Source organism: Lygodium microphyllum, chromosome 3 (assembly GCF_053477565.2).
Source record: "Lygodium microphyllum isolate KBCC chromosome 3, Lygodium_microphyllum_v1.1.10, whole genome shotgun sequence".
NCBI lineage: Eukaryota > Viridiplantae > Streptophyta > Polypodiopsida > Schizaeales > Lygodiaceae > Lygodium > Lygodium microphyllum.
The window spans coordinates 8,183,273-8,198,577 of record NC_141137.1 but is presented as its reverse complement, the minus strand read 5'-3'; the positions used below and the strand labels follow the sequence as shown (position 1 = coordinate 8,198,577).

Sequence of the window (15,305 nt, the reverse complement as noted above, 5' to 3'; positions counted from 1 at the left end):
GAGAGCATACGTAGGTAAAAGGCAAACTAATTGGAAAGAGTATTTACCGATAGCAAAGTTTGCATGTAATAGTGCCAAACACTCTTCCACTGGATATAGTCCATTTATGCTAATGTATGGGTTTCAGCCCAGAGCTCCTCATGCAGTAGGACTACACAAGGAAAAGGTTCAAGCAGCAAAGGATTTCTTGGAGGATATGAATAGTATGTTAAAATTTGCTCAAGAAAATATTAAGAAAGCTCAAAATCGAGCTGGAGCTTATGCAGATCCTCATTGAAGAGATATCTCCTTTGAGGAAGGAGAATTGATCTATCTTAAAGTGCCTGAACAAACTACAACCATGAAAATGGGACAATGTCCAAAGCTTTCACCCAGGTATTGTGGTCCTTTTACAATACTAAAAGGGTCGGAGAACAGGCTTACAAGCTCCAACTACCTACTGGTAGTAAAACACATCAAGTTTTCCATGTAAGCAAGTTAAGAAAGAAGCTGGGTGATATGGATAATCTAATCTTAAATGATAACATTGAGGAGCTAATAGGTGACCAATCTATTCAACACGAACCAGAAAGAATTTTAAGTGTTCGTAACAGACGAACAAGGAATACTATTTATCAAGAATATCTGGTGAAATGGAAAGATTGTTCAGAAGAAAGCTCAACATGGAAGCGAGTAAGTACCTTAGGGAAAAGGTTTCCCAATTTACAGTTGGACTTCCCAAGCATCGTTTTCAAGGACGAAATCAATTCTTAAGGGGGAGGAAATGTTACATTAATAAATATAACTTATGGGGAGACAAGCGCGAGGGATGACCGTCCAGGGGCTTTGGGCGCCCCTACGGGGTTAAGGGGAGCTTAGGAAGTAAGTGAGAAATACTAAAATAGTAGAACTCACCAAGTAAGGACAGCTGGTAGAGGGAGTCACGACAAGGTGGCACTGCGAGAACTTCCTAAGCGTGGTCGGGGGGGAGAGAGAGATCTCTCTCGAGCTTGTTTTCCCGGAACAGAGTTGTTCATCAGCAGAAGACAAAAAACAGATCTGATAATAAACGTAATACTTACTTGAACCATCTAATAACACTCCAACCCCATGCTCTTCAAATCCCTTGTTCGTGCTCATGCCCTCCCACACTTGAGATCCTGCTAAATGAGTCACCATGACCCCATGCTCTTCAAATCCCTTGTTCGAGCTCATGCCCTCCCACACTTGAGATCCTGCTAATGAGTCACCATGAGAAGTTCTCGAACAGCTGCAGTGCTTGATCTTGCTAAAGAGAATAGAAGAGACAAGTGACCATCACAATCCATGCTGACCCACAATCTCTGATCCTCCAAGATCCTAACCATGATCACAAACACAACCAAATAGGCGTTTTGTGAATCGTGCAGTCTGACAATTTAAAAGCATGACTTTAATCAGCGAACTTTAATAAGTTTGCCACGTCATGTGATCCCCAAGTTAGCCAAGCTATTCAATCCTGTCCCACCATGGCATCATTAGTCCCATACACAAGTGCACTACATTCTCCCCCACTACAACTGCAGCTTCGCTGTACCCATCCAAATCCACAAACATGTAATAGCCTCTTTGAAGATGACCACAAAGCTTTAGCCCATGGAAGGCAGTACTTGAAATTCACACTAACTCCTTAACTCCAAAAGTGACCTCATTCGAGTTCTCTCAATGCTGCCATAAGTAACCATGATGACCAGATTACAAGCCACAGTGCCCAAACACTATGAGTAAGCTGTTAGAAGTGGATGCAGCATGAAAGAATGCTGAACTAGACTGCTGAACACAAGACAGAAGAAAGAAAACAGAAGAACACTGCAAAAGAAGAGAACTCAGAAGAATGCTCGGGAAATGGAATCCATATACCAAACAGAAGAAAATCGCATACAACAGGGAGTCACTAGCTGCAAGGGCACTAAGACCGGCTTCTCTCTCCAACAGGACCTCAAGGTGATAACTGAACTGAGGAGGAGGAGCACGGAATATATAGACCATAAATATGCCCTGAATAACAACTGGTCGCCCAGAATTAAATGCTGGCCGACTAGCATCAAAATGCCCTCAAATGACATAAATAATGCACATTAAAAATATCGAAATATCTGACATGTGCCCAAACTGATCTGGCATGCACACTCACACATGAGCTGAAATATTGCTAACATAAGCAACTCCCATGCTTGCATCATCCAAGCAATTATGAAACATAAGAAACCATGCATGCAACATCAACAACCAAATACCACAAAGAAGCATCTAAAACACCAATTGGAAATTGCTAAATTGACAAACCACTGGAAACACAACATGTACGACCGAGACTAAAGCACAAAGACTTAGATAGAGACAAGCAAAAACTCAAACCCTAAATGCCAAACACAAAACGCAAAAACTCAAAACTCAAACACAGAGACAAACACAAAGAGAATAAACTCTAAAGTGAACAAACATTGTAAATGAATGTAAGAGTGTATAGAATGCCCAAGGGAAAAGTAATGCAATGTCAGAGTGTGACGTCCACCAGAGACAGATTCCGAGTGTGCTAAGAGCACCAATCGGAGTGGAGAGTGAGGAAAATACCAAATGCTAATCACCAAAGTGTGAAGGAACAAAGGCGACTACAAAGGATGATGCCTGATGATGAGGGGGTCAATAGAAGGCTACAAACACAGCAGTAGAAGGGCTGCCTAGAGAAGGAAGAGCACAACCAGCTACTGCTTGCAAGCAAGAGGGCCAAATGCAAGGTACTGAAGGTCGCCTAATGCTGTGGAAGGGAACTAGCAATCGTCGCTTAGTTGTTGAAGGTCAAGGAGAAGACAGTTCGATCGCTAATGATGGCTAATGGGACCAAACATAGCAAAAGGGAGGGCACTAGACAATGGGCAACACCCAAGGAGTAAGGTGCTAGGCACTACAAGGACTGATGAAAAAGTGGCCGCAGTCATGAAAGGTGGACAGCGACGTGGGTGAAGGCTAATGGCTGAATCTACACTGAAAGAGTAAGGCTAAATGGTGGGCAGCCTGTCTATTTATAGATGTTGAAGGGTGCTCCAAAAAGTTGAGGTTTTGGAGGACCATTGAAACCCTCTCAAAATGTGCACCAAATTTGCATTTTTAATTAATTAAGCATGTTTTGGGGCTGTCAAAAAATGCTAATTAGCTGTAAAGCATTTTTTAGAACAACACCCCCTCTCACGCCCAAAACTAAGCCTAAAAGGGAAGGCCTACAATGTTTACCCCAAGGTGTCCCACCCCAAAGTAGCTAGGGCATCGGCCAAAGAGTGCATGTCGACTACCCCGTGGTCTACCAAGACTACAGAGGCAATGGTTATCTTACCGAGGGAGTTCAAGTAGTCACCCCAAAGAAGACACGGCATCGGACAAAGGGTGCTCGTCGACTGCTCAATGGCCTACTGGCCATACAAAGGCAGATGGAACCACATTGAACCTTTTTCTTTAAATGGAAAGTTAAGTTTAAAGGTGGCGGCCAATCAAGTAACAATGATTTGGAAGACAGGAGTACGGATGATACACCCAACACATCACAAAATAGTACAAGCTTACCCAACCACTCCAAGATATCAATGATGAGGGAAAGGTGATGAAGTATCATGGGAAGAAGGATGGTGATGTAATCCGCCAATGGAAACAACTTAGGATCCGTCCAATGGTGCTCTACACAATGGGATGCATAGTATGCCACATACTGAAGAATGCTCATGCAGCAGGTGCCACTTAAACAATGCCCCTCGTGGAAAAATGGTTCACTTGCCCAAGCACCCTAGTACAAAGATGATGAAATCACACAATGCATAGGAAAAGGCAACCCAGGGAAAAGGCCGATGTTGAAGACAAGTGTCAAAACCTATAGAATACCAAGAAGGATAGGAACCCCCTCTCAACCTGGATATCAATGCCAAAGAAGGAAGAGGAGCCTGATACATTATGAGTCAGAATCGAGTCGCATGTGAGTCTCGCACAAAGACTAGCCTCCACAATCACCGTAGGGTACTCTTTAGAAGAACATTGATTGTGCTATCATGTGAAGATATACTAGGGTTTACACTAAAGAAACACAACATGTACGACCAAGACTAAACACAAAGACTCCAACAGAGATAAGCAAAACCCTAAACGCCAAATGCAAAACACAAAAACTCAAAATTCAAACACAAAGACAAATACGTATAGAAGAAACTCTGAAGTGAATGAATGCTATAAATTAATGTAAAAGTGTTTAAAATGCCTGAGGGCAAAGCAATGCAATGTGGAAGAGTGATGTCCACCGAAGACGGATCCCAAGTACTATGACTACCAGTTGGAGTGCAGAGTGCGAAAAGCACCCAACATTGATCACCAGAGTGTCATGGAACAAAGACAATTGCAAAGGATGATGCCTAATGATGAGGGTGGCAACAGAAGACTGCAAATACATCAGTAGAAGGGCTGCCTAGAGTAGGAAGAGCGCAACAAATAGGTCCTTCAATGTGAGAGAAGCATTACAAATAGGTCCTTCAAAGAAATGATCTTACCAAAGGATACAAGCTAATCCTAAATCCTCCCCATCTTGTTGATGTGGTCCTTCAATAGGGAGATCTATGACATATCATACCATAGCTTCAATTCCAGAGATATGGGTTGCCTGACTGTTTGGATCTAGCAGAGAGATGTCAATTGCTTCTAGACCTCTATGGCAATGTGAATGCATCTTACATACATAAGCACAAAATCTGCACAACTCACAAGAAAACCCCCAACTCACCCCAAAAAAAGAAAAGCCTTTTGCATTCAGCCAATCCCATAAAGCCATCAAGTCTGCAGTCACTCCAATACGGGGATCCACAATAGGTGAGGGAGCAAGGGCTGTAACAAAATCCCAAAGATTGAAAGTATTGAGAATGCACTTGACTTTGCACAACAATAAAGTGTAGTTCGTTCCATCCAATTTCACGAACTGCGGTAAAGAGGATAGAACAAGCACCTACACAAGGGGTGTTATCATTACCAACCGTAGACTAGTACCTATCGTGGTGTTTGACGAGCAGTGGAGATTCAATGTTAGACAATGGCAACTAACTACGAAGAGAGAGTAAGTGAGCAGCAACAGTAGAGAGTAATGCACAATGTGTGGGTACGAAAAGATGTACCGCTCTTTAGGTTTTTGACAGTTACATATAAACGACTAAAGTACAAGTGCAAAGGTGTGTTCACACCGAACACATATAAAAGGCACAATCGCCCTTTTCCAATAACCTCCCACCTAAAAGCAACATGCCTAAAGGTCAAGAAAAGAATCAACTAAGTCTAAGTATGTACAAAGCTGAAATACACATACTATCCAACTCCCATCATCTATCGACAATGAGCAAACCGCTCTGCTAGAAGTCCCTTCGTGAGAAGATCTGCAAGATTATCATATGTATGTACCTTGACAAAGCTCAATGCTTTTGTTCAAGTACATCCTTGATAAAGTGATACTTCACATGTATGTGCTTCGTCTTTGCATGAAAGACGAGATTCCATGCTAACATGATAGCACTCTGACTATCACAGTGGAGGACAAGCGTCTCAGTAATGCCAAGCTCTTCCACTAGACGTGAGAGCCATAAAGCCTCCTTGCATGCCTCAATGGCAGCCACATACTTTGCCTCTGTAGTAGACAATGCAACATACTTCTGTAGCCCATAGATCCAAGAAACTGCTCCCTCTGTAAACGTGAATACATACCCTAAAGTAGACTTCCTACAGTCAGCATGACCAGCATAGTCTACATAGCAGATACACACATCCTTTGTGCCCTTAAGATATCTCATGATACCTTTCACTGCTTCCCAATGCTTTCTACCAAAATGTGCCTTATACCTACTAACCACTCCCCGCAAAAACTATGTCACGACGTGTGGCAAAGCTACCCACAGTTAAAGCATATAGGATCTTAGCCATTTCAGCCTTTTCATCATCCACTGTAGGGCTGTCCTCTGCACTGAGTTTCACATATGGAGATAATGGTACACCAATTGCTTTTCCCCTCTCCATATTCAAATGCTACAAAATCTTGGATATATACTCCTGCTGTGACAGATAAAGTAGACCTTTCGATCTCTCTCTGAGTATACGCATGCCAAGAATATGATTGGCTTCACCAAGCTCCTTCATATTGAAGCTGCTATGTAGCTTCTGCTTCAACGAGTCTAACGCATGAACATCCCTACCACCAATCGGCATGTCATCCACATACAAACTTCAAAGTATAATAAGGCTACCATCTGCCGCCTTCTTGGTATACAAACAATGATTCACTTGACTTCTTTGAAAACCTTCAGATTGCATGAATATATAAAACTTATAATACCATTCACACGGTACCTATTTCAGCCCATACAAGCTTTTGTTGAGTCTACATACCATCTTTTCTTACCCCTTAGTCACAAAACCTTCTAGCTATTGCATATATAAGTCCTCATTTTGACTACAAGAGTCATTTTGACTACAAGAGTCATTTTGACTACAAGAGAAAATATCTCATCAAAGTCAATCCCATGTTTCTACTTGTATCATTTGGTAACCAGCCGTGCTTTGTACTTTGATGAGGAACCAGAGGTAACCTTCATTTTGTAAACCCATTTGCATGGTAGCATTTTTTGCCCCTTAGGCAAATGCACCAAATCCCAAGTGCCATTTTTCTTTAGAGATTCCATCTTTAACAACATAGCTATATGCCATTTCTTGCTATCTTCTCTATCCATGGCTTCCTTGAAGCATGACGGTTCACCACAATTTGTTAACATGACATAATCAGCAACATAAATCGCACCAGGAATAAGCCTATCTAATTGTTTGGTATTTTTGATCGACCTGCAGATCCAATGATCAGTGTTTGCTAGTTGTTGAGCCTACAAATCTGCATTAACAGCTTGTTGTTCCAAAGGTTCAGCATGTTGTACTACCTGTTCTAGTTGTTCCAAAGGCACATTTTCTTACTAAAGCTATGCTATATCACAGGCAACTTCTTGCTAATCGATGTCAACATCATTCCCGGCATTTATATGGTCATTTATAGCAGGTATTTGCTGTTGTACAACAGGCACACTTTGCTATCCTACAAGTATTTCTTCTTGGAACACAACCCCTTTCACTTCTATCTTTTTGGGCTATTTATGCATACGATCTTCCCGAAAGATTACATCATTGCTACATACAATTTTCCTTTTTTCGAGATCCCATAACTTATACTCCATTTCTCCCTCATCCCCATATCCTAGGAAAATGCATTTACAAAACTTTGGCTCCAATGTGCTACATTATTCTTTGCATATGTGCACAAATGCCTTGCAGCCAGACATTCTTAAGTGTGTATACGAAGATAGCTTGCCCAACCACACTTTTTGAGAAACTCTCCCCCCAAAGACCTATTTGGTGACCGATTTATCAAGTACACGGCTATCATTACAACCTCTATCCAAAATCCATGAGGTAATGCAGTATGAGACAACATGGTACGAACCTTCTCCTGAATAATCCTATTTATACTCTGCGACACCATTTTGGGGCAAATTATAAGCAGCAATGAACTCCCTTTTTATCCCATTACTATCACAAAAGGCTTGAAAGGCTTTAGACACGTATTCCCTACCATTGTCAAAGCGAAGACACTTTAATGTCTTACGGGTTATATTTTCAGTAAGTGCCAGGAATTTTTTTAACTTATCCAAGGCCTTATCTTTACAACAGATCGAATAAACCCATACTTCGTGTGTGGCATCATCAACAAAGGTGATAAAATATTTATTTTCCCTTAAAGATTTACGACAGATCGAATAAACCCATACTTTGTATGTGACATCAAGGACAAATGTTATGAGCACGTGAAAATTTGATGCTTTACTTATGTTTAATTGACATTTGATTAAAGGATTAATCAAATGTGAAATTAAAAGATGCACATGTGAGGTGCAAGCTACTTTTTCACAATTGAAGGCCAAAGGACCCTGTGAAAAAGATGGGTGTCAAAGGCAAAAGTTGTAACAAGTTACACTTGTTAGATTCTAGGTAAATTCTGGTGTCAGTTTGCCCCTAGGACCATTAATTGGCCATTAAGTGTCAGTGGTGACACTAGGGACTAGGTATTAATTAATGGATTAATGCTTGTCCAAGGATCAATTAATGCATGGGACCACTTTGGGTTGCAAATGGCCTAGCCAATTAATCTTTGGATGGGCAAGGTCAATTTTCTGGGCATGGATTAAGGGCCAAATTAATTTTCAGAATTAATTAATTCTGAAAATTAATTAAATGGCAGAAAATTGCTGAAAATGGATTAAGAAAGCTGCCACTTGGCAAAACTTTCCCATGCAAGTGGGGGAAAGGCTAAATAGGGCTGAAGGGAGAGGAAAATCTCGTTTTTTCATTTTGGCACTGTTGGAAAGAGGTGTTGGGCTGTTGCTGCCAGCTTTTGGGGCCAATTCCCAGCCACTGGAGACCATTTTGGTGATGGAGATTGCATATTCTTGACCTTGGGAAGCTGGCAATTGCTGCTGATGCACTTTCTCCTGAAGATCACAATCTTTGATGCTCCTATTGTTGTTGGTGCATTCGTTTGGGGCTGGTACAGCAAGGCTGATTTTGATCAGTTCTTCGCGACAAATCTCAGAATTCTCTCTCTACAGCATTCTCTCATCTCCTTCAGCCTATGCTCAGTCATTCTCAGCAATTCTCAGCCATTTGGAGGAGATTTCAGCTATTTTTGGTGGGTTGATCTGTAATTTCTGCACTAAACCCTAACTTACAGCAAAAATTAGGGTTTAGCAGTCACCGTGGGATCTGTGCCAAAGATTGAAGGCTCAAGGGACTGAAATCAGCAGCTGATAATTAAAGATTATCGAGGGATTTCAGGAGCCAGCCCATTCCAAATTGATTTGGGGCAGCATTTGGCCAACCAAGGGTCAAATTGGAGAAGAAGTCCTGGGTGAATCAAGGGGCAAATAACCCAAAAGGCTTGCTAGTCATTTATGGCAGCAAGAGCAATTGGTTAGCAGGAAGAGATTGAAGAATCTCAAGTTGTACTCCTTCCAATTGAATGAAAGCTAAAGAAATACCGCAAGGGGCGTCAGTTTTGGGGCCAACAGGGAGTCCACTGTTCAAGAATGTTATGGTAAAGTGTGTATTTCATTTTATGTGCATTTATTTATTGCTGTAATTAACTCTTAAATCAGGTTATTACCACCCATTCCAAGAAGAAAGGCTGGTTTCACAAAGGTGATAAAATATTTCTTTACCCCTGGAGACCAACCTACCGTCTCACATACATCTAAATGTACCAACTCTAAGGTTGAAGATTTTAGTGAAAGAGACTTTTTATGTGATGTTTAAGCATACTTACCATTAATACAACGATCACAATGGTCAAAATCAATATACCTCAAACACAACAAATAACCCAAACGAGAAAGCACATGGTGCAGATTGAGCTACCCAATAGACCTGGAAGGTTGCCTCCTGCTACAGCAGCTGACCAGGATGAAACGCAGCACAATAGATGTCTCTCCACCTGGAAAAGACGCCGCCCAAACCAGTGTGGTGCAACACAGCTGCAGACAGTCACCTATGCTTAAACCACAGCAGGTTGAAAGCGTGTTTGCATAAAACGCAGCCTGCATAATGGCTGTCCAAACAAATGAAGCCTGCAGCAACAAAAATCAGGCCACCCTGCATAGAAACATTGTAAACTCATGGTCTGAATGCAGGGAGATGACACCCTATTCGCTAGAAACATGGACAGCTGCTTCTCTTTGAAGACTCTGCCTCCCAACTTGTCTGTAGTACCATATGAGAGTGTGTAGCAGAAATGAAAGCAAACACAGAGAGAAAAAGGAGACTGAATGAACGCAAAAAAGAGAAGGAACAAACAGACTGCAACGACTAAAAGATACAAGGCTGCAATGGTCAGCCCCAACACATAGCACTACGCATCAATGTGGTTGCCAAACAGTAGCAAGGGAATGAGAGAAGAATGAGAAGGGCTGGCTATGATCACAATGGATGAATGAATGAGGGGGGCAAGCTGCCTATATATGGGCAAACTAGGGTCACAACTAGTATACAAGTGGCCAAGCATATACTTACTATGAAATATCTCTTTACAAATTGAGAGCAAGGGAAGAGGACTAAAAAAGTCTTTCTTTATGGTTGATCAACAATACATTGATATGGCTTTCTTCTTCATCTTGAAGTGGAAGAAAAGCTTCAAAAAGATATATTGTATAAATTTACAAGCTTGTTGTCCTATAAAACAACAATGAGAAAAGAGGGAAATTCATAGATTTTAAAGATGAGAAGTGGTGGATCATGGTGGGGATGGTTGTGACCAGCTTTTGGGTATCTTCAACTACTATACATGAATTTACAACAAGTAAATCTAATGAAAAATGAGAGGAAATGAGCTCGCTTTTTATAGGAAAAGGAAAGAGTTAGTGCAAAGAGGGAAAGCAAAGCAACACAAGTCTCCAATCACAAGTCATGAAGTGAGAAAAATGGTGGAACACTTGGAAGCTTGAGGGACAACCATGTTGACCCTTCTCTCTTCTTTATGGCTTTCCTTTTGGGCCAAATATATCAAGAGATAGAAACAACCAAAGTTAGTAAGAACCATCAAAACACTAACTTACTATTTGTAGAATGTCATTCCTATTTTTAAGGATTAGCATTTTTGGACTAGTCTGAGGCTCCTTAAATTTAGGAATCCCCTAAAATTTAGGAACCCTCCCAATATGGTATCATATGAAAGCTCTTTTTGAGTACATTTAAAAATAGTTCTAGAATCCTCATATTAGCTTCCTACCAAAAGCTATGTGCATTCTAAACTTTCAGCCTACATAAGCACATAATATAAACTTTTTTTGATTATACCATCTTGCTGATTGTAATTTCCTATTCTCAAAAAGTAGCATGTACTTCAATGCATTAACCCTTTCTATGTGTGAAACTGACCTTGATATGCTTGAATTTTAATCACATATGCCCAAACAGGTGATGTAGGTAAAAATGTGTATTGTTCTCTGTGAAGATATCCTAGGGTTTGCACAGAGAAAACACAGAATGTACAAAAACAGCTAAAACACACTAACTCACATAATAATACAATAAATGCAAACCCTAAAGCAAAACGCAAAAACACAAATAAAGAAAAAAAAAGAACTTTGAAGTGAATGAATCTATGCTGTAAATGAATAAGAGAATGTTATGTATTCTGCATCCAAGTCCAGGAGTACACCCTTAAAAAGACTGCAGCCATGAGACAATAGGCATAAGGGACTGTATGATGAAGGCATGGTTGCAAAGAGCGCGGTGGCTGTCTAGCTGATGGATATCCAAGCAACTGTGCCACACAGCAACCAACATCTCAATTATGGCTTTTGGCCATCCTATGAGGCCAATAAGGGCAAATAACAATGTCTACCTAAATGGAACCAAAGTGCTATAGAAGCCCTCATAGCTCTTCCTCTCCTCGTTTCAAGCCAATCATTGTACTCTCCTTCCTTGGTTGAAATTCTTACTTATAGCCTTTGAAATTAATACTAGTACATTGCACAGCTAGACCTGGCCTTGCACATTCTGCCTAGGCTCTCAACTTCACTTTGTATTCATGGATTTATGTATTCCGCATCTTGAGTTGTGCACAGTTATTGGTCCTAAGGTGTAGATAAAGCACTACACCAACCATTATCACTAACTGTTTTCTTGGTTTCATATCCTTGGAAAAGCCAGAAAAGCTTTAAGAAGTCTAGCCTTTTAAGTAAAAGGAGGACCCACAAGTTATCCTCCGGTTGAGTTTTTACAGACATTCTGAACCATTACAAATGTTAGGCAGAAAGATACAAAAACACTCGAGTATAGCTATTCTGCTCTCAACGGCAATACTTGTTAGCAAGATTGTTAACCACTGGCTCCGAAATGACATTACTGAATCTCATTAGCTCTCAACTGCCTCCTCAGAAGCGCGTCACAAATTTAGGTAAAGAAGAACCGTGAATGCTAGGAACTGCAGGGGAACGGTTGCCCTGCTTACCGGAATCCACATGACAATTCGGATCAGGACAGAAACACAAATACGATCACACACACACACACACACACACACACACACACACACTCTCTCTCTCTCTCTCTCTCTCTCTCTCTCTCTCTCTCTCTAAATGAGATGATACCTTGACAGCCACAACAGAGCCGAACTCTTCGAACTTCTCCCTCAGAGCATCCTCTGTGGTCTCGTACGACAGGCCTCCGACGTACACAGAGCTCTCATCATCAATTGTCATCTTCCCGCAACCACCATAGGAGACCGCCAACGCTCTATAAACAGACACTACGAGCTCACGCTCTCAAGATCGTCGCTGCGGCACTTCGATGGGCGGGATGACCGCAATAAAGCTACGTCTCTCAAGTACCGTACGTTACACACACGCACACAAATGGACCACCTAAAACGAAGCCATTCCTTCACGGTCTACCTAAGGGTGGTTACACACAGCCTCGGACGGCCGGGGCTATGTACAAGTTGTCCATTTATGTGTCTACACACTAAACTGCACCCATATATTTCACCAAAAGAGGCTTGGTGGTGTGTTGGGATTGGCGGAGATTTAGTTCTTGTTAGTCATCTAGTTCCTTTTTTGAATAAATGTGTCTTGTCCATTGGCACGCCCAAATTTCAAGATGGGAGAAATCCCCCGCCCAGAATTATCCACCAACCACAAAAATTGGATCCAGTTATCTTTTGACATGTAGTGCAGCAGACACTTCTTGTCCGCCTAAGACTAGGCAACTGGATGGAAGTTTAGGTAATGGGATTCTGTGCATCTTTTGTTCAAGTGTATTCACTGTATCTTTTGAACTAAGTACGAAAACTAAATATGTGATTTTCAATACATGATATTAATTTTACTTAATAGAATGTGTGTTTTAATATACCCAAGCAAAATAAAGTCTCTCTTTTAAACTATGCATTAGATGAAGATACTCTCAAGTTTTTGAAACTAATCAAACTTGGATGGAAGCTTGTTGTATAGCCCAAGATTTTGTATTGATGAAGAGTACCTTACAAAACATAAAATCAAAAACCAAAAAGTTCTTTGGTCAAAAGTTTACAATGTTCTAGCTTTCACATTTCACTAAATTTTTTGTTAGAAATTAACTTATGATTCATAAAAGCATAGCAGTAACCCTTTTGAAAAAACATAAAAATGCTATAAAAGTAGTATATGTCAAAAAGATAGCACATGTCTCTACCTTTTTTCATAATTATAGGGGAAGTTGTCATTCCCCCATCTTTCGAGAAGATATGCACTTTTCTTTACTTTCTTTTGGTCCTCATTATGACAAAAAAAGAAAAAAAACAAATTCTAACCTTGTGAAAGATTGTAAGTATGAAGATTGGATTTACCTTTGCTAAATTGAAGCCTACAGCAATGATGAGATAGAACCAAATGAGAAAAGTATAATAATTCCAAATATAACAATTATTAGTTTCACATTCAAAAATTATAATAAATTATAAATTATTTAATACTAAATAATAAAGTAATTATATATATAAATATAATATGTAACGCCATGCACCAACTAATTAACTAATTAGTTATTACTTAGTCTATACACTAACTACATATGCTCTCTATAACTAATTATTTAATTAACTACCACACTAGTTATCACAAAAACAAATGATATTATAATCTAAAATTAATTTTTAGTTTTTAAATAATTACTATTAATAATTTAATTATTTTAAAACTCAATACATGATTACAAAACCCTTAGTGTAATTTAATAACTAGTTGCTTTTCAATTTTGATTGAGAACTAATTATAATCTGCAATATCTCATTACCACCCTAGTCCAAAAACTAATTATGACCCTTAGCTCCCCATTACCACCTGTAGCTTTCCACACTAATTATTAGTCTAAAACTTATTATTATTATTATTATATTAAATTTTATTAAATGATTACAACATAATAAAATCACGTTTTTGTATATAAAATTATTTTTTATTTTAATAATTAAATAATTAGATTTTAGTTTTGGTTTAAAAATTATTACCACCTCGAATCCCTTGCACCTCAGTCCACCCAGCTCCTCACCACACTAATGTTTTAGTTCAAATTAATAACTAAGTTCTAAAACTAATTACTTAATGATAACCCCCCATGTCTAAGCCATCCTCAACCTATTTTTTGATTAAATTACTAACTAAATTTTAAATCCATATCTAAGCCATCCCCAACCCTTTTTTAGTTTAAATTATTAACTAAGTTTTAGATCCATACCTAAGCCCTCCCCAACCCAATTTTAGTTTAAATTAAAAACTAAGTTTTAAAACTAATTCTTACTTAACCAATTGTCAATTAATTAGTCTATTTAAAACTATCCCATAGCCCCCCCATGCCTAAACCATCCAAAGTAGCCAACCATCCCTAGCCCCCCGCCCCAAGCCACCAACCCCCTACCACATCTCCACCCCCTAAGTTTCTGTTTAACCTAGCCAATTAGTTAATTAATTAGTTTAAAACTAACTAGCTTAGCCCCCCCAAGCCCTTGCCACACCCCACAAATGACCACAGTCCCAGCCCACCAGTCAATTATATTAACTAATTAATGACTTTGCATATTCTCTCTCACATCTTCTACTTGACAATGGACTAACACTATCATGGTGTATAGTGACTAGGCTTACATGGCACTTGTGACAATTTGCCAATTTATAATTCGTCACTTGTCACTCTATTCATCACTCGTCTCATTTGTTCCTTGTTGCCACTCCTTATGTTAACAATAGCACCTCCACAATGGCCTTAATATAGCACCAAATAGCAAGAAGGAAACCAATAAAACAAATTAGCCCAACAAACACAATGTAGCGTCTAGACTCTATATGGCTTGACTACTCCAATAGCCATAATTTTTACTATGATGTATCAACAAATTAAGGAGAGTTGTTGCAATATCTTTCTTACCTCGAGATACATAAATACTTAATAAGCTATCAAGAGTAGCTACTTAATTTTCTTTTGCCTCAACACTGCTCTCTTTGAGCATATTTACAAGGTGCACAATAGTAGTAGCTACAACGATCTCTTTTTTATTGTAGTCATTGATGACAAATTTACTAGAGTTGTTACTCATTCTTCTGGGTTGATGTGTCTATGGAGTTAAGTAGGTTGACTAAAGACTTGATTGCATCATAGTCAGCAATACGTATTGTTATGCACACTATTGTTAACCCTCAAACGAATAA

General features: G+C 39.6%; 1 protein-coding gene across 1 annotated transcript in view; it reads right to left on the bottom strand.

Moving 5' to 3' along the window:
* The window catches only part of LOC148038037 (uncharacterized), a 48,847-nt gene extending 36,353 nt beyond the window's left edge, over positions 1-12,494 (bottom strand). The window contains exon 1 of the mRNA XM_087668145.1: positions 12,216-12,494. Within this exon, the coding sequence (XP_087524271.1) occupies positions 12,216-12,326 (111 nt within the window). The 5' untranslated portion in view covers positions 12,327-12,494. The remainder of the gene's footprint in view (positions 1-12,215) is intronic.
* Positions 12,495-15,305: the final 2,811 nt, after the last annotated feature.